We start from the raw sequence: 18067 nt of genomic DNA, 5'->3' as shown, positions 1-18067 counted from the left end.
TCCAGATGTTTCTTTTCCTCTTTGGACGACATCCATGATTTCCTAAACAATCTGAAATGTGGACTCGTTTGCATCAGTCCTCTAACATGAGCTCAAGCCCAGAGAAGCCGCTGGTGTTTCTGAATGTTGTTGATACAGTATATGGCTTTCGCTTTGCATAGTAGAGATTTAACTTGCATTTGTACAGTAGCTGTGTCGACCAACCGTGTCCACTGACAATGGTTTTCTGAAACGTTACTGAGCCCACGTAGCAATATTCTTACACAATGATGCCGCTTTTTTAATGCAGTGCCTTGGTTTTTGGCGTTGTTGGATTTCTCCAGATTTTCGGAATCTTTTGATGATATTATGGACCATAGATGATGAAATCCCTAAATTCCTTGCAATTGTTGAGAAACGTTTTGACTATTTGTCCACGCAGTTGTTCACAAAGTGGTGAACCTCGTTTCATCCTTGCTTGTGAACAACTGAGCCTTTTGTGGATGCTCATTTTATATCCAATCTTGACCTTCACCTGTTTCTGATTAATACGTTCACCTCTGGAATGTTCAAAACAGGTGTTTTCTGAGCATTCCTCAACTTTCACAGTCTTTTGTTCCTGCTTTTTTTTTTTTTTTTTTTTTTTTTTTTTTTTTGCAATGTGAGGTTACAGGCAACAAATTCAAAATGAGAGAATATTTGCAAAAGACAATAACTTTCATCAGTTTGAACATTAAATACCTTGTCTTTGTAGTGTATTCAATTGAAGTTGGGTTGAAAAGGATATTTACTCAAGGGGCAATATGTATTCTGTTTTTAATTTACGTTTTACGCAACGTCATTGGACTTGGGGTTTGTAGAAGAAGCCAATAAAAAATAGTAAGCCCAGCAGTAACAGAGCGTACCTTATGTCGTGTGATACTGTGTTCTTACTTTGCTGCGCAAAGTACATTTGGTAATGTTAACCACCTTGTGTATGAATAGTACTGTAAGTGTACTTATGTTATGCTTGTGCATTTATGACAAAAAGTGTAACAGCGCCCTCTGCTGAAAAGTAGAAAGAATGCATTTTTCACGAATGAGACTTAGTGCGGTTCTTTTTTTGTGAAGGTCTTCAGGCGGATGTTTTGGTCAGCTGATCTTCCTTCCTGGTCGCGTTCGCTTCCTATTGACAATCGGCAAATATACGTTCGATCGCTTCGGTGTATTGTCAAAAATCGAATGTCAAGTGAGCTGAAAGAATCAGAGAATGTCTGCGAAGCCGACGTGTTTGATTGTGTTGAGCGCTTCTCCTCAAGGTGCGTTGGACAACGCGAGAAATACGATCCGTTTTTTCTTCGCGTTTCATGTTTGAGTGTTGTTGTAATTGTGTCGTTTGTTCAATGGCGCAAAGGAGTGTCAGCAAAGTCTTTCCAGCAGTGCTTCAGTCTTTGCTCCTCTGTGTTTAACCTCCAGACAGCCACGCCGGCGGTAAGTGTTCTTTTACCGGAGACAGGAATCTGCTCAAATTGCACGAAAATAGATGAAACTAAAACATTGTCATTTTCAAAGAGACCTTTTAAATAATACGTAACGAGAGGTCATTTTTCAACGAACATTTGGTGACCCGAATTGTTCGTAAACCGAGGAGACAACTGTATTTTACGGCCCTGCCGCCCCTGAGCAATCTAGTTCATGGCGTACCATCTTTCTCTGAGATTAAAATAATAATTACAAAATAATAAGGAACTGAATGTGGAAATGATCAAATGTACAGTAAGATCTTAGCTTAAAACTAACACTTTGTGAAGACATCTTGATGTAATTAAAGCTAAAGATGGTTGGTGCAATATTATTCAACCACCTTATAGTCTCTTTAGTATACTTTTTAATTGTTTTCAATCAGTATTACTGTCCCAGTAGATTTGTGTACGGGGATCTCACTTTTTTAAAGGTCTTGCTATTTGGCGAGTGCTTCGGGAGTCTGCCTCGCTGTCCAGAGGTTCTGATTCGAATCTCGTTTACATGTTCATTCAAGTGTAAGTTCATTCAAGTCTCTAAATTGCCCATAGGTATGTATGTGAGTGTATTTATCCGCCTATGCTATTTACACAGGGACTAGCTTCACTTTGTATACTTTCTGTACTACACACGACACAAAGCTGAAGCAAGCCTGGATGTTTCATTCAAGGGGAAGCCAATGGATTTCGTTGGGGTGGATGACAGCACGTCCAGATGGGTGCAGGACTTCAACATGAAACCATACGCAACTCCCGCCAAACTTGAATCCATCGATGGTAAGAATCATTCACAGTTTGCTTGACCCCGCGTGTCACTGCCGCTCAGCTGTGTCGCCATGGCCTAATTTGTATTTATTTATTTTTGAAATAGGTGCTCGCTACCAGTCTCTGCTCATCCCCGACTGTCCTGGAGCGCCCGGCGACCTGGCGCACAGCGGCTCGCTGCACCGTATTCTGTCACACTTCATCTCTCAGCAAAGTGAGTGAGGTCGCTTGTCAAAAGTGTCGTGTGAGTCTATTCGTGCACGCTTTTAAGCGTTTGTGTACGCAGAGCCCGTGTGTGCAGTCGGACAAGGAGTGTCAGCGCTGTGTTGTGCCACGGAGGCAAACAGGTGGATCTTCAACGGGTATAGTTTGACTGGGGTATGTTCAGTACATTGGAAAGTTCCGCCGCTTGTGGACAAATCTCGCTGAGTGCCGTTTTATGTCTTATTGTTGAAGCCGTCGGTGTTTGAACTGGTGCGCAGGACGGACTTTGCCAACCTGCCTCTTATCGTGGAAGACTTTGTGAAGGACAGCGGCGGCTCGTACACAGGTGAGCGCTAATTGAAATCATCGGTCTTGATCACATTTTCCAAAACTTGTCTGGGAACATCTTTTATTATTTGTTTCCGCAGCGAGCCAAGAGGACGCCGTGCACGTCGTCGCCGACAGACACCTGATAACGGGACAGAACACACAGTCCACCTGGCTTGCGGTCAACAATTTAATTCTGCTCACTAGCGCCAAGTAAGCTTACCTGTGCCACATTTTGAATTTTCATAACACTGTACAGTGGTACCTCGACCTAGGAGTTTAATTTGTTCTTTGACCGAGCTGGTAACTCGTTTGCATATCAAACAAATTGAAATGTTGTTAATCCATTTTAGCCCCCCCAAAATACCAACATTACTATTATTTTTTTAACGAAACATAACTGTATTGTATAAAAACATGGAATTACTGTACGTACTGCGGTATTCATGTGTTGAATGTACCATTGTGAGTGACATCAGAGGCTGGAGTCAGAGTTTCCCTGCTGGTATTCATCTAATTTTGTATTTGTGCGTTTCATCTGCTAAACATGCTGCATCACACGACTGAACTTCACAGTTGATTTATTTTCAGAAATTACACAGTAACCACAGCAAGGTACCTTTCCTTTGCTACGATCAGCAATTAAATTCCTTCGGCAGCTCATTTTTTCATAGATTTTATATCATTTGCACTTCCAAACCAAATATACCCACACAGAAACGTGAGTTTTAGTGCAACAAAATGAGAAATAGATGAAATATCCATGTGCTGACGGCTCAAAGGAGGTCGTAGAAGTAGTCAAGCCCTTGTCCCAGTTCCCATAAGGAGAGGCCAGTACCCAGTTTTTTAGCCACAGCGATCCTAATGTGTATTGACTGGCAAGTCAAAGAACATTCATCCAACAAAGAACCATAAAGAAAGATTTGAAATGCAAATATTGGACCTTTTTGAATCATTAAAAACATCGACTTTACCTTCAGAAAGTATGTTTACAGAACTACAGTGTATTTCAAGTTGTACCTTCAATGATGGATAGTACACCAGGTGTTTAACTCCATTGCTTCTGAAATGAGAGGGCAGATCAGTTCCAACTGTAGTGATGGAAGCCAATAAATGCGTTAGTAAACAAATAATGACATCTTTACCTCTTGCAGGTGAAGTAATGCTCAGCATTATAGTTATCCCAGATGATTTTTGGCTTGTATTCCCGCAAAATCTCTATGTACCTGGAGAAGGTCAACCACTAGAGCGTGACACTATTCAACTAAAATGGCAATCATGCATAAAAGTAGGGCAGCCGCCCGATGCTCACCTCCCCCCGAGGACGGGGTCCGTTTGCTGGTTGGCAAAGTCCAGGCCGTACAAATTGAGTCCGAGCAGAATCTTGGACCTCCACTTTTTGGTGGGGGCCAGCTGGAGGACGCAGTCATTCACCCAGGACACGGGGGAACTCGGACCCGGTCTGCAAAGGAACAACCAAAATGCAAGAAGCTCGTCTCGTTTAATACAGGTCGGCAAGTTACCATCATTGTTTATTTGGTATGTCAATAATAATAATGTGAGGGGTGTGGCGCCGAGGGTAAGTACGCCGATTCGTATCCCACCCGAGTGCACGTTGTTGTCGTATCCCTGGGCAACTTAACCCACACTGCCCATAAATGGATGTGGTTGGATGTTCGGTAGTGGTCGCATGGGCCGCATTAATGCATTATTTTATTTTTTTATTACTATTATTAAACTATTATTAATTTAGAATCCTTGTTAATATGTACTTTTTATATAGACAGGACATTTTTAATTCTGTTAAAGATGAATTCATGTTGTAAACTGTTTTTTTTTTTTTTTTTTTACACATAGAGAACAAAAAAAAAAAGCAAGACAAATTCCAAACTGACAGAGGTAGAAAGAACAACAACAACAACAAATAATAAAGAGGTCAAGGGATGACCCATCTGATAAAGCATATTTGCCTAATTTAAGACCTCATTCATTGATGCTGTAGTTACTCGAAATGCATGCTACACAGTTGAACAAATAAACATTAACACAAAATGTACCAATTATTAATCTGGTAAGACTTGAAAACAAAAACTGGTATCACAAAAAAATGTGATCCTCGAGCAAAATCTCTCAGATGAAGAGTATCTATACCAAAACTAAATAGAAATAATTAGGAACAAGAAAGTAAAATAAAACTAAATAAAGCAAAACCCACACATTAACCACCTAATAAATGTAACTTTAGTTTTTTTTTAAATTAAATCTTACTTTTTTTTGGGGGGGGGCTATCAAGTGATAGTTTATTCATTCCATATAGAACTAGCGCAATAAAACACTTTTTTTTTTTTTTTTTTTTTTAAAGTTAGTTCTTGGAAGCGCTTGTATATTATCACTATTGACTGCTTTCTTGGTATTGTGGTTATGGACAGTTTAACAAAAAACGACTTCAATTTCTCAGGAACTCAGGTCTGCGTGTTCGCAGCGAATTGCTGAAGACGTGTCGGAGGGCCGTGAAAGCAGGTTGTCATCTGTGGGCTTTTGTAGGATGCAAGTACAATTTGTACTGTTAGTTTCGTCCAGATGAAACTTTTGACCTCCTTTTAGGTATTAAAATCAGGTGACAAGTGTTGAGGCATGTTTGTCCTTACTTGGCACCACTGGAGTAGTCATATGTCATGAGGCTGAAGCTGTCCACTACAGGGGCGAGTTGCTCGAACTCCTCCCTGTCAAACATGCCAGGCTGTCCGGTGCTGATCAGGACACAGATTCCACACACGGTCAACATCGGCGTCGCCCACTTTGTCTTACCGGCTTTACTCACCTCGTCACAGCAGGAGGAATGACGAGGATGCAGTGTAATTGGTCAGCCTTCAGCATTTTACACACGTGTGTCACCAAGTGCACCAGTTCTCTGTGGGGCACACACATACATAATGTTTCATACTCAGGCAGATCGGGGAAGGTTTGGTGCCATTCCAAGTTCAAAAGTGCTAACAGGTGCGGGGGAAAAAAAAAAAAAAAAAAAAAAACTCACTTTCTTTTGTTGCCTGCCAGCTGGCTCCACAGCTCCAAGGTGAAGCCATCAAATCCCTCCGACTGCAGCACCAGGCATCCAAACAGATCCAAATACACCATATGGACAAAAGTATTGGGTTACCTTAAATACTGAAACCAGAAGTGAAGAAAAAGTGGAAAAATATGCAGTTGTCCCCCCACCCCCACCCCTTCACAGCTCGACCAGTTTGCACTCTTTAGGGTAGACTTTGGTTTGCAGGGATTACACCCCCCCCCCCCCCCCCCCCCGTCCGTTTGCAATTGTTCTGACTCACAATTTCTGCGGTAGTTTGATGGTTTTGAGGTAGGGGCGCTCATGGTTTTGCACACTAATCTTAAACAAGCTTTTCTTTCTGGATGCTACTCTGTGCACTACAACAGAAAAGGGCCTTCCCCAAACTGTTCGCGCACAGTTGGAAGAATAAATACGACCGAGTGCCTGATTACGGGGCCTTTCGAGTTTACAAACGTGTTGGCCGTAACAATACATTCTTACACAGCGCAATACACAGTCGGTTAATGTCCTGTTTTTCACTTTTTATTTTTTATGTATTTTTGACCTACACGTCCATTTTCATACAAATATTTACTGTAATTATGACTATTAATGTGTTAGGATAATAGACTAATAATAATATCTTATAGTTATATCCGCCTTGTCTCAATAAAAGTAGGGAAACACCACTAGAGTTTATTTTTCAAATATGGCTATTTCTAAGTGACCCTCAAACTCTTGAATGGCAGTACAATGTTGTGTTTTCATTATGTTTAGTTTGAGAATAAACTTCAACTGGGAGTGGCAAAAAAACAGCTTCGAGCCTCATTTGCTCAATCGTGGCCAAATTTCTGATGATTGTGAATTGAGAAAAAAATCTGCTGAATGACAGCTCGTATCTGGAATAACTTCCAAGTCAGGTCACTCGTATCTCAAGGCACGACTGCAGTTACAAAGAGGTTCACTATAGTTGACTCGGCACAAGTTTACCTTGGCAACCTGCACCAGCTCACTTCCCATCTCCTCGATCTCATCTTCACTGGTCAGCACGCTCATGTAGTCCTGATAGGACCAGCCGTCAAACAGTAGCCGAGGCACTGACCACAAACAACATTGAGTCTTTATCTGTAAATACACACAATGAGGCCTCATCGACTCACCAATCTTGATTTTTTTGTTGGACTTGCGCACCGCTTTGACCCAGTCTGGAAAGACACAAATACTTATAGGACTCTGAATGACGTCAAAGCAGAAGAAGAAAAAAAGAGTGAGCAGTGTACCTGCATCATGGTCGTTGAGCCCCGTGACCTCAAAGCGCTGGAGTCCTCGCCGGCGAAGCTGAAGCCACACTGGAGACAACGAAGTCAGTTTGGGGCCAAACAGCTTGGCGATGTCGTACCCGTGGGAATTCCACTGGTAGAGAAAAACAGAATGGAACACACTTTAGGTGTCAGAAAGGCTGCAGAATTTTAATGATTTTTTTTTTTTCCCCCCTGGGAATTGACTGGATTTAACTCCACACAGGAGACCGAGAGCTGAGATTCGAACCTCAGGACTGCGAGGCAGACATGCTAACCAACCTCCGCTGTTCCACCACATTTCTGACATGTATTCCAAAAACCATGAGGAAAGTCAGAACTATGCAGTACTCAAGTGTGGAGATAAAGCGTTAAACTCTTTCACCATTTCAGTTTTCCAGATTTATTGGGAGACATAGCTAAAACGGGGCCCAGTGACCAACCTCAGCCCCAGCATGTGTCACCACGCCCCCAATTTAATCATTTATTTAAAAAGGGACAGTGCCAGATTATAGCCATAGCCTAGTTTCCATCTGTAGTCCGTGGCAGGCTGATGTAACATTTCAAGTATGAAATACAGTCAGAAAAAGAGACATACACACAACATACACAATACAAGTACACAGATCATTCAGTGGTAGGCGACCATTAGAGCTAGTGTGCAAAAGAGAGAAGGGCTTCCTGTAAGTGCTAAGCGTAAATAAGCTGTATCTGTCCCTTACAGGAAATTCATCTTGGGCACATAGTCTAGCATTGTTTCAGTACCTTGTGGGGCGTGTCAAGCAGGGGATCCACAGCAATTAGCCTCCCCACTGCTCAGCGTGGATACTGAACCATATCTGTTGTTCAACAACTGAAGGGGTGGGACGATGGCAGTGGAGCAGGAGCTTCCCGCTCGCTAGCTTGGTGAGAAAAAGGGCAGCGGGAAGGCCTATTATGTATGTATGGGATGTGTTTATTTGTTCGTTAAGGAGCGATATGAAACGGTTACTCTTATTAAAAAAAAAACTAAAAAAAAACTACACGCACTTGTAAAAGGCAAATTAATAATAAAATGCTATGTAACAAAATGTCTTAATGAATATTGCACATTGCCTTACTACATATAACTAAAAAGGATTACTAGTACTAGTAATTACTAGTAGCATTACTAAATATTCCAAGAACTTGCGCTCTTTCAGTCGTGTGAATGGTTATCCGACGCAATTCCGAAATTCAGTTAGCTAGCTAGCTATCCCTACACCCCAAAAATGCATTAGGATTCCCACATAGTATCTAGGCAGGAAACGCCCTGTTCCAATATTACTGGCTCCAGGACATGCACCGTTGCACTATGATTGGCCGTTGTATCCCTGTAGAACACGCCCTACTGCTTCCAGACGGGAAAAGATGTGACTTAAGTGTGATGTGAATATATTTCCCATTAACCCTGACTCACCCTAATCCTAACCTTAACCCATCCTAAACCGCCTTAAGCCCCAGCCCTACCCTTAAACCTAACCATAACAAATTTTGTTTTTATTTCGTACTGCGTAGCCTGCCTTTCTCGCAATGCAGGAGCCAATCATGTTGCAGAGGGGTGTATCCGGCCTAGAAACTATGTGGGAATCCAAAGACCCCCCAAAAGTACATCTTCCCTTCAGACAGTCCACTGGAATGGCCTGGGTCCTAGGGCTGGTGTGATCGCTTTAGAGCGCCTTGTTGTCGGCCATGAGTGCACGCACGTCACATAGAGAAATACGGGAGAGGGGGGATTCTTTTTTTTAATTAATTATTATTATTATTATTTTTAATCCGACTTGACAGCCTGCGTGTGGACTGGGGCTTTGGGCTGGCATGGGCCATGAGTGCTTGCACGTCATGGAGAGAAGGTGGAATACCGAGGTGGGTGGGGGTCCAGATGTGACAGCCAGTGTGTGTGTGTGTGTGTGTGTTTTTCTATACTTGTTTTTTTTGTGTGTTCATTTCAATTTTTGCCGGGTGGTTAACAACACTCATCTCTGTGGTCTGACAATTTTAGAAGTCATTTATTTTCACTTTACAGGCAGTTTAACAATGTGTGTACTATTTTGTACAACTCCACTCCACTGCATCATACTGAGAGCTGATTGTAATATTTGGACTCCAAATGCCAGCCGAATGCATTACAGATTATATTTCTCATTATGATGCAGTGCCGTTCTTCACCACTGCAAACTACAACCACAAATGTGTGTTACTGTTAGTTTAGATAGACTATAAAAAAAATACAAATAGTGTGTATTAGTTATAAAAGTGCACCAGTAGAGTAGTTGAGACTTACAGGTGTAACATAACCAAGCACTTCTCCTTCAAAAGTTTTCTGGATGTGAGCACAATATCTCTTCTCCTCCTTCACGACATCCCTCCAGTGGATGGCTGATGCCACCAGTCCTCTCTCTGACACAGACTCTGATGCTGGGGATGCCTGGACACCAACACGTGGACAAAAGTATTGCAGTAAGAGGGACCAAGCCCTGTTGTAAATAGCGAGGAAATGTGAACAATTGATGCCCCCCCCCCAAAAATGGTTTTAATTCCTCCCTTCAATAGTTAAAACTATAAATATAACACAAACTTATCCCAAAACAGTTCAATATAATTTCACATTTTACATCATTACTGTTAAAAAAAAGTATTCATCCACTGAGATTATTTGATTTTGTAAAAATGTATCATAAATCCAAGTGTAGATGCACAAGGTGAACTCTCCGTAATTTCGATGAACAGCCCAGGCTAATCTTATCTCTTCCCTGAGGTACAAAGACGTTAGTTAGTCTCTCTGTCTCAGGCAAAATGTATGATGTAATTTCAACATAGGTACTTCCTTGATACCAATCAATACTTTCTCCTATTTCCGTGATACCAATAAATACTTTGCACAATCCTGAGGCATCAGAGAGAGTTACAGAAAAAGCATTAAAAAATGCGAACAGGGGAGTTTTTCCATCTGAGGACAGGTTCCACGGGGAAGGGGGGGGGCACTAGTTGGGGAATTCGTAAATAGCCAACCTGGGTTTACGACGGTCCCGACGTACGACAATTCAGGATTTACAGTGCCCTTAAGAATACGTATTTAGCGCTGTCATTTATTTGATAGTTTAAAGTTGTGCGTGGCTTACCTCATTCTCAAACTCATCTTTCTGGGACTTCTTCAGATCCGTTTTCGAGAGTGTGCCACTGGCCAAAGAGCAGCAGCAATAGCACACCACGACAACCAATAACGTCCTTCTCATTTCCAAAATAATAATTAATTTTTTTTTTTTTTTTAATTCAATATTAAATTGGTGGTGAAATAAAACAATAATTGCGCCTAGCTCAGCTCTGTATGGCTGCGCCGTGAACGACGACGGACGAGCCAAAAAAAGAGAGCCTGTTCGGATGACTAGAAAGGAACAGCGATTAAGGACGAATAATAACAACTACAATAAATATCTTTCGTCGCGAGGCGCTTGTGAAAGTGGCTCTACGCTGAAAACACGCCTTGCTGGCTCATTTCCGGGATGTGTGCTTTTTTGTTTTTCAAAATAAAAGTGACGCAAAAATACCAACTTGTCCCATAATGCAACTGGGTTGCTTCCCCCCCCCCCCCCCCCTCATTTCGCCAAGACTGTGCGGAGTCGGAAATCCGGTTTTAGTAAAAATAAAATAAAATAAATAAAAGTTCACATCTGGCCCATGTCTCGTTAAAAGTGAAATATCAAACGTAACACCTGCGTTATAAATTTAAATCAAGCTAATATTATATTATATTATATTATATTATATTATATTATATTATATTATATTATATTATCAGGGCAATATCTGACAAAATAACCTCATCCTTTTATGTCCCTTTTCCATTGTCTGGTGTCATGTAATTTTAATAAATAACAAACTTAAATCTGTCTATATTCATGTTTTTACATGTTCTGCTCACTGTTAATTCAAACCAGCAAATGAGCAAACAAGACACAGTTGGTCTTGAACTTTACGCCATTTATCTTAGTTATCTAGCAAGTCTAGGTCACAGACTAACAATAGGGAATAATAATTATAATAATAATGACAACCTTCCGCATCAATTACCTCTTGATCTTGATTTTCAAGTTGTTGTTGACTGCTGCCTGTATTGAAAATGAACATAACAACAAATAAACAAATAACAACTGCTAAATACAAATATCTTGGGTGAGCTACATCCAGTCCACGGGATTCAAATGGAAGATTTGCTGTCTTGACAGCAGTTACATCAGATAGGGCAGCAGAATTCTTTCCATGTGGATTTTCAAGCAGACCTACGCCTGTGCATGAACATTCGATAAAAATGTCAATTTTGCCATGCATTGTTGTATGCATAATCTGTATGTATCATCTTAACTGTAAACTATAATCAACAAAATTGTACGTACATGACTAACATAATGCTGGTTACTAATAAAGGTTTTGATGGACTTTATGTTATTCTAATTACACTCCAATTGGCCCCAATTAGCAACGTTGTGAGCAATAAAGTCACAGATCTCAAGCCGCAACGGGGCAGTGCCAAAATAAATAACTGTTTCAACACGCACAGAACAAAAAGTATGTTACACATCAATATATGAGCATTAAATGGATCAAATCTATGAATCATTTTGAACGAGATTTTATTGGCTAGCAAGTAGCGGCCGGGTAAGAGCCAGATTTCTTTCCAGTCAATGAAGTCCGTATACTTATACCGGGAGGAGTCCACATATGGAACTGTCATGATATCCCTTTTCAACCAGTCTAATTGTTTTCCTTTTCTTTTTTTTCTATAATGACGACCAATCAAACAGGTTTTTCTTCACCTACTGAGTTGCTGAATTTCCACTCATGCACACGATCTAAATAACATGCAGAAAACCCTGGAAATGACTACTGATGTGATTATATTCACATTAGAACTCATTATAAGAATAAAAAAGACCATGCAAATAACGCATCTTTGTACATTCCGATAGATACGTCACGATTGGATGAGGCTGAGGAGTTGCAATGCGACATCTTACCACTAGATGCCAGGAAATCAGCAAAATAGCGACATTTTTGTGTGTGCGCGTGTGTGTGTGAGTGTGTTTTTTTTTTTATTACATTTTTTTTACTTATTTATTTTCTTTTTTCTGACAGTACAACAAGCATCGCGCTGCTTAAGGACACTGGCTGCTGTAATAAAAAAAATATATATATATATATTTAGTTAATAGTTAATGATTATTTGCTAAAAACAATCAAGTTTATCAGTTTGAAGATTAAATATCTTGTCTTTGTAGTGTATTCAATGAAACATAGGTTGAGCGTGATCGGCAAATCATTGTATTTTGTTTTTATTTATATTTAACGCAACGTCCCAACTTCATTGGAATTGGGGTTGTATTTAAAAAAAACAAAATGTGACCAAATATTTATTTTCAGAAGTGCCTGTCAAACTGGGAACCCCTTCACATTAATCATGACCCAAGAAGTAGCTCTCACTTTCAAAAAGGTTGGTGACCCCGAGTCACATTGTATTTGTCACAATGTTTACTGCACACAGGAAAAGTCCCAGATTTGAGACTGAGTGGAAACAACGTATTTTCTTCTCTTTCTTGCTTACCATTTAGTGTCTGCAAAGTACCCTCACTCTCTCCATAGCCCCCCTATTGTAAGTGGTATGCTGGTCCTGTTAAGAGGTTGCGCTGTCACAGTAGTTGGAAACAAGGCCTTTTTATCAGACCGTTCAGTTACTTGGTTGGACAATTACAAATATGACACTCGGTAATTGTTGCTTTCACGTTTGATAACAATTCCATCTCAGCAGATGCTTTGCATTCTACTTAGTTCTAGTCTAGTTACAATTGCACCTTGCACCTTAAGTGGGCTTTGAATGTGTCATAAATGAGTTAAAATACCATCAGAGTTAATATTTTCGAAAAAACAAAAATAACTGATGTTTGATCTTCGGTTGAGCTAAGTTATAAAACTTTCAGATGGATAATGTATTTTATTGCTTTCCCCTGCGGGACTCAATTGTTGACATCACAAGACAAGAACAAAAAGCAGAAGCATGCCAACAGAGATGAACAAGGAACAAGTCTGGCATGATTTACAGCATTGTGATAGTGACTTAATGAACTGCAGACAATGCTGACACTCTTTTTTCTCCAGGCACTCCGGTTTCCCCCCCACATCCCCAAAACATGCATGGTAGGTTGATTGAAGACTCTAAATTGCCTGGAGGTGTGACTGTGAGTGCGAATGGTCGTTTGTTTGTACGTGCCGTGCGATTGGCTGGCGACCAGTTCAGCGTGTACCCCGCTTCTCGCCCGAAGATTGCTGGGATAGGCTCCAGCACGAGGAGGAGAAGCGGTATGGATGGACGGATGGATGGTTCTAAGTATGGTTGGATGGATGGAACAGTGGATGAATGAATGAATCTGTGGATGGATGATAGGTCTTTGGATGACTCAAACATGGATCAATGGATTAATGTGTGGATGGATTGGTGGATGATGGCTGGATCGATGGACAGATGGATCAATAGATGGATGGATGAAAGCTCAGTGGCTAACTAGATGATGGTTGATGGATGGATTGATGGATGATGAAGGATGGATGAAGGGATGACTGGATGGATGTTGGACCAGTGGATATAAATGTATGAATGGCTCAATGGACGGATGATCAGTGCATGAATACATGATGGGTGGGTGGATAATGAATGGGTGAATAGATGGATGGATGGATCAGTGAACAGATGCATCGGATGGATCGGTGATCAGTGGAGGAATGATGATAAATCAATGGATGACTAGATGATGGATGGATGGGTAAGTGGTTATGTGGGTGGATGGATGCATGGATGGATGGATTCATGGACAGATGGATGGCTGTTGAGCTGTGGTCTTCACTTGTTTGAGACGGCGATTGTGATGGTCTGAGAACAGATGGCGAGGGGGAAAGGGCCGCTTCCCTCGTCATGAATCCCAGGAGAGAAGTAGGGGAAGATCCTCTCAGTGAACTTGTCTTTAAACGTGAAAATGGTCTTTGAATCGACAGCATTGATGAACGTCACTTTCCCTTTGTCGTAGTCCAGCTCCACTGTAATCCTCTCGGGCTTCTGCTTCCATTCCAGCTTGGTACGAGGCGAAGTCTGAGCCCACAGGACGTCCCCTATAATCCCCCCAATGATCCAGACCCCTTCGGAGGGCTTGAGGGACATGGCCGCCTTCCTTTGGATGGATTCCCGGACCACCCCGATGTACCAGTCTTTACCCTGACTCACGTCCACAGTCCAGTGGTGTTTCCCGGACACGAACCCGCCCGCTCCCAGCACGCACACGCCACCCGTGCAGCGTTCCGGGTTGTCCGGGAGCGTCCGCTGACTGGTGTACTGAACGCAGCTCAGCTCCTCAGACAGCTGCAAGTTGGCGTGGGCCGTGTTTGGATCCAACGTGATGGGAACTGGAAGAATGTTGTCAGAGGATTTTCAAAGGGACTAGGAAATAAATGAAGTCATACTTTACTGTAGCTAGTGGTTGGCTGTGGCAGTGTGCTGACCACTCAAGAAAATATCCACCTATCCATTTTCTATACCATTTATCTTGTTCAGGGCCACAGGTGAGCTGGAGCCTATCACAGGTGATTTTGGCCGACGACACCCTGCAACCTATGGTGCCACCACTGACCTCAGGTGAGTGTGACCCACAGGAAAATATATTTTTAATGAACAAAGATAAAATGTTACAATTATCTATTCTAAATAGATTGAATTTAAAGGTAAAGTGAAAATAAATGTTTTCTAAACACACCACTAGTGTTACACTCGCCTGACTTTGGTGCAGGCAGCGTGTGTTCAGTTCCCACTCAGTGACGTTGTGAATGTGAGTGCGAATGGTTGTCCGTGTCTATATGTGCCCTGCCACTGACTGGCGACCAGTTCAGGGTGTAGTCCGCCTTTTGCCCGAAGTCAGCTGGGATAGGCTCCAGCGTCTCGCAACCCTAACCAGGATAAGCGGTGTTGAAAATGGATGGATAAACACGCCACAGAGAAGATTGACATCACCGTGCTACGCGCTCTTCTGGCTATCTTTCCAATAATAATAATAATAAAAAAAGTCCCTATTTAGTTGACTCACCATATTTGACAAGACGCTCCATCTTCTTCCAAACGTGAAATTTGAGAGACGCCTGATGTGTGCCAGAGTTGATCAGGATGTCTCTGATTATTTCCGGTTCTCCAATATTGCATTTGAGCCTACATTAAAACAAAAAAAACACATTGACTGTTTGAGGACAGTAGTGTAACTCATGCTTTGCACTTGCACACACTTACTTCTTCTTGGTGTCTTTGTAGTCCTACGAAGTAAAGGCGAGACATTTAAAGCTAGGTTAAGATTTTTGAAGAAAAAAGCTTTCATGTGTTTGTGCATACCAGCAAGAAGGATAAGTCGGCTCCCCTCAGTCTCGTCTCGGTGTCACTGATGACTGAGTCGAGGCTCTTGATCTGCTTCTCAATGGAATCCAGCTTGAGGCTCATCACTTTGACCTTCACGTCCACTTCCTGCGCGAGCACCTGAAGTCTGGAGTCTTCTTCCACAATCAGGAACTTGTGCAACTTCTGGAATTCCTCCCTGATGGCTCTGTTGTTTTCATCCGCTTGTCTCTGTAATGTGACTGTAGCCTCTTAGTTGAAGCATGTACACTGGAGCGTGTGTGTGTGTGTGTGTGTGTGTGTGTGTGTGTGTTGTAACTTGAACCTGTATAAATGTCCTGGTCTTTTCCCAGGTCTCCCTCGTCTTGTTCAGAGTCTGCAGCTTTTTCTTCAGAGACTCCATCCTGCCTGCAACGTCTTCCTGACATGTTCACATTAACAAGGAATTGTCAACCTTGAGCCTGGTACGCACATAAAGATTTGTATACACTTAAAAGATTGTTTATATGCTCCAGACCCCAAACATAGAGATAAAAAAAAATCGGGCAGTCAATAGCTTTGGTCGTCATGTCTTTGGTGTGCTCCGAAAATCTCAACACAGCAGACCACACACAAAGATTCAATTGCACCGCCGATCGAAGCATCGCGTGATTAGACGTGATCTCACAAAACCGAGGAAACGCGCCGATATTTCCCGAAGGTTGCCGAAGTCGAGAACCTTGTAAAATGGAAATATTTTCAAAAAAACGACTTGCTTTGGAAAATACGTCTTATTGTCACTTATTGCGACAAATAACTCACGAATATGCGAATTGCTTGCGTGTGTCCTCACTCAAAATCTGGTCTCGTATATGTTTTTTTATAATTTACATAGCCACTCCAGTTGTACAGCCTTGTCCTGCATGCTTCCTCTCCTGTCCTTGTCCTGTCCTTCCCTCACAGGGTGGAGCACTACTGCCCCATACAACACTCATATCTAATGTGTCATTGTTCTAGATCCTGCATATAAGGATTTACTTTTCTCATCTTGTTTACAGTTGGTGCTTTGTCTTTTGCTGTCTTCTTCTTTTCTCTCTCTTATAAGACTTAAGATTGTCTGGTGTTTGACGTGCTTGGTCGGGAAGGGGTAGATTAGACACAAAAAGAGGCCAATTGTCTTAATGTGTGCGCCGGGCCTTAGTCCACAGTTACCATTAAATACACTACTCACAAAATGCTATCGATAATCAGGTGATAGTTGTCCCTCACCGTTTCGTTGTTCAGTTTTCGTTCACTGTATTGTGTTTTTTTAAATTGTACATATAAAATTTTATACTGCACTTTTTTCACTATATCGTGAGATTTCGTGGTATAAATGTATTTTTATATAGTGCAGTTCTTTTTAGCACAGTTTGTTCTCTCACAAAAAGCTAAATGGCAAAATTCACGTGTTTTAGCGATTTCCAACGATCTCCACTTCTACGCCTTTCTGTGACTCTTCTAGTCACTGTTGCAAACTGCTGACACTGTGATACTCTACGCTCAGTGGCCACATCCAGTTTACAACTTGGCAATGGTGAGATATTGTTGATCAATTGTCAGGCGTCGTCTTGGTACAGAACGATAAAGAAGACTGTTTAAATACCATTTGTGATTGAACCAAGAAATGTATCAGTCAATTTTTCACCCAAAAATCCCTAGCTTTTTGTGAGTGGTGTAATTCTGATACATCCGTGTTTGTAAGTTATAGTTTGAGTTTCTATACCTTCTTCTGCTTGGCAGCCTCATCCAGCGGACAGCACTCGTGGATTTTATGCTGTTTGGACATTTGGCACACTAGACAAATGGGCTTCTCGTCGTTCTGACAAAAAATACTGAGCTTCTCCTCGTGAAGGTGGCAACGGTCCGCACTCATCTTCTCCAGGTGGTAGTGGTCGGCTGCTATCTTCAGAACCAAATTGATAGGAGGCCTTTTGGGAATGGACACGACCCGACACACTGGACACTCTTGACATCCTTTCCATTCCCAGAACTTCTGCAGACAAACTTTGCAAATGTTATGTCCACACTGGAGGAGAACGGGGAAGCAGTAGATGTCCGTACACTGAGGACAAATGAGGTCCTCTCTGGAGATGACACTGTGTGTTGCCATCACCTTGAAGGACGGACGGTCATGTGAGCCAAGTGTGGGTCCTTGCTGCTCCTCAGGTGCACTGAGCGCTGATTTCATTCCACATGAACTTCCACCATCAATGCTGGCAAACTTGTAAAACTGGTTCAATGCAAGCTCAGTTAGACACAGAACATGCATGTACTGGTACATGTAATGCATGTGCAGGTGCTGCTTGTGAATGACATCTGTAATTTGGAACATAAAGACATTAAAATCACTCAAGTCAAGACTAATGAAAACAAATGACAAAAAAAAAAACATACAATACATTTAGTAAAACTAAAAAGCTACAAGTCAAAATATCAAATCAAGACAAAAGGACTAAACCGATGTGAATAAAAAAAGTTAAACTAAAATGAG

The 18067-nt window shown here is 41.7% G+C and overlaps 3 protein-coding genes across 4 annotated transcripts; 1 reads left to right on the top strand and 2 right to left on the bottom strand.

The window, feature by feature from the left end:
- The first annotated feature begins 1109 nt into the window (after positions 1–1109).
- gatd1 (glutamine amidotransferase class 1 domain containing 1) lies at positions 1110–3437 on the top strand. Its single transcript, XM_061675971.1, has 7 exons — positions 1110–1277; positions 1373–1449; positions 2150–2255; positions 2350–2457; positions 2530–2621; positions 2700–2793; positions 2876–3437. Exons 1-7 carry the CDS (start codon positions 1229–1231, stop codon positions 2989–2991), a joined length of 642 nt encoding a protein of 213 aa, XP_061531955.1. The 5' UTR covers positions 1110–1228; the 3' UTR covers positions 2992–3437.
- Positions 3326–10631, bottom strand: chid1 (chitinase domain containing 1). 2 transcript variants are annotated; one of them, XM_061675969.1, is made up of 12 exons: positions 10262–10631; positions 9424–9567; positions 7104–7236; positions 6984–7028; positions 6814–6920; positions 5809–5870; positions 5596–5685; positions 5423–5524; positions 4087–4236; positions 3920–4000; positions 3795–3837; positions 3326–3649 (listed from the first exon to the last, which is right to left on the bottom strand). In XM_061675969.1, exons 1-12 carry the CDS (start codon positions 10373–10375, stop codon positions 3551–3553), a joined length of 1170 nt encoding a protein of 389 aa, XP_061531953.1. In that variant the 5' UTR covers positions 10376–10631; the 3' UTR covers positions 3326–3550. The 2 variants fall into 2 exon arrangements, with proteins under 2 accessions (XP_061531953.1, XP_061531954.1); XM_061675970.1 differs by having other exon boundaries at positions 3795–3834.
- Positions 10632–13118: 2487 nt separating this feature from the next.
- Positions 13119–17730, bottom strand: LOC133402793 (zinc-binding protein A33-like). Its single transcript, XM_061676931.1, has 6 exons — positions 17300–17730; positions 15881–15976; positions 15556–15786; positions 15457–15479; positions 15260–15378; positions 13119–14585 (listed from the first exon to the last, which is right to left on the bottom strand). The coding sequence occupies exons 1-6, from the start codon at positions 17684–17686 to the stop codon at positions 14029–14031; spliced, it is 1413 nt and encodes a 470-aa protein (XP_061532915.1). The 5' UTR covers positions 17687–17730; the 3' UTR covers positions 13119–14028.
- Positions 17731–18067: the final 337 nt, after the last annotated feature.

Source organism: Phycodurus eques, chromosome 5 (genome assembly GCF_024500275.1).
Source record: "Phycodurus eques isolate BA_2022a chromosome 5, UOR_Pequ_1.1, whole genome shotgun sequence".
In the NCBI taxonomy this organism is placed as follows: domain Eukaryota; kingdom Metazoa; phylum Chordata; class Actinopteri; order Syngnathiformes; family Syngnathidae; genus Phycodurus; species Phycodurus eques.
This window is presented reverse-complemented; position numbering and strand designations above follow the sequence as displayed.

Coding starts and splice junctions, on each gene's coding strand:
- chid1 (XM_061675969.1), bottom strand. CDS start 10,375: ATGAGAAGGACGTTATTGGTTGTCGTGGTGTGCTATTGCTGCTGCTCT. Junction 7,029..7,103: donor GCTCAACGACCATGATGCAG/GTACACTGCTCA, acceptor GTGTCTTTCCAG/ACTGGGTCAAAGCGGTGCGC. Junction 3,838..3,919: donor CATTACTTCACCTGCAAGAG/GTAAAGATGTCA, acceptor CTCTCATTTCAG/AAGCAATGGAGTTAAACACC.
- gatd1 (XM_061675971.1), top strand. CDS start 1,229: ATGTCTGCGAAGCCGACGTGTTTGATTGTGTTGAGCGCTTCTCCTCAA. Junction 1,278..1,372: donor GTTGAGCGCTTCTCCTCAAG/GTGCGTTGGACA, acceptor AATGGCGCAAAG/GAGTGTCAGCAAAGTCTTTC. Junction 2,794..2,875: donor CAGCGGCGGCTCGTACACAG/GTGAGCGCTAAT, acceptor TTGTTTCCGCAG/CGAGCCAAGAGGACGCCGTG.
- LOC133402793 (XM_061676931.1), bottom strand. CDS start 17,686: ATGGCAACACACAGTGTCATCTCCAGAGAGGACCTCATTTGTCCTCAG. Junction 15,787..15,880: donor AGACCAGGACATTTATACAG/GTTCAAGTTACA, acceptor GTCACATTACAG/AGACAAGCGGATGAAAACAA. Junction 14,586..15,259: donor GGAGCGTCTTGTCAAATATG/GTGAGTCAACTA, acceptor ACATTCTTCCAG/TTCCCATCACGTTGGATCCA.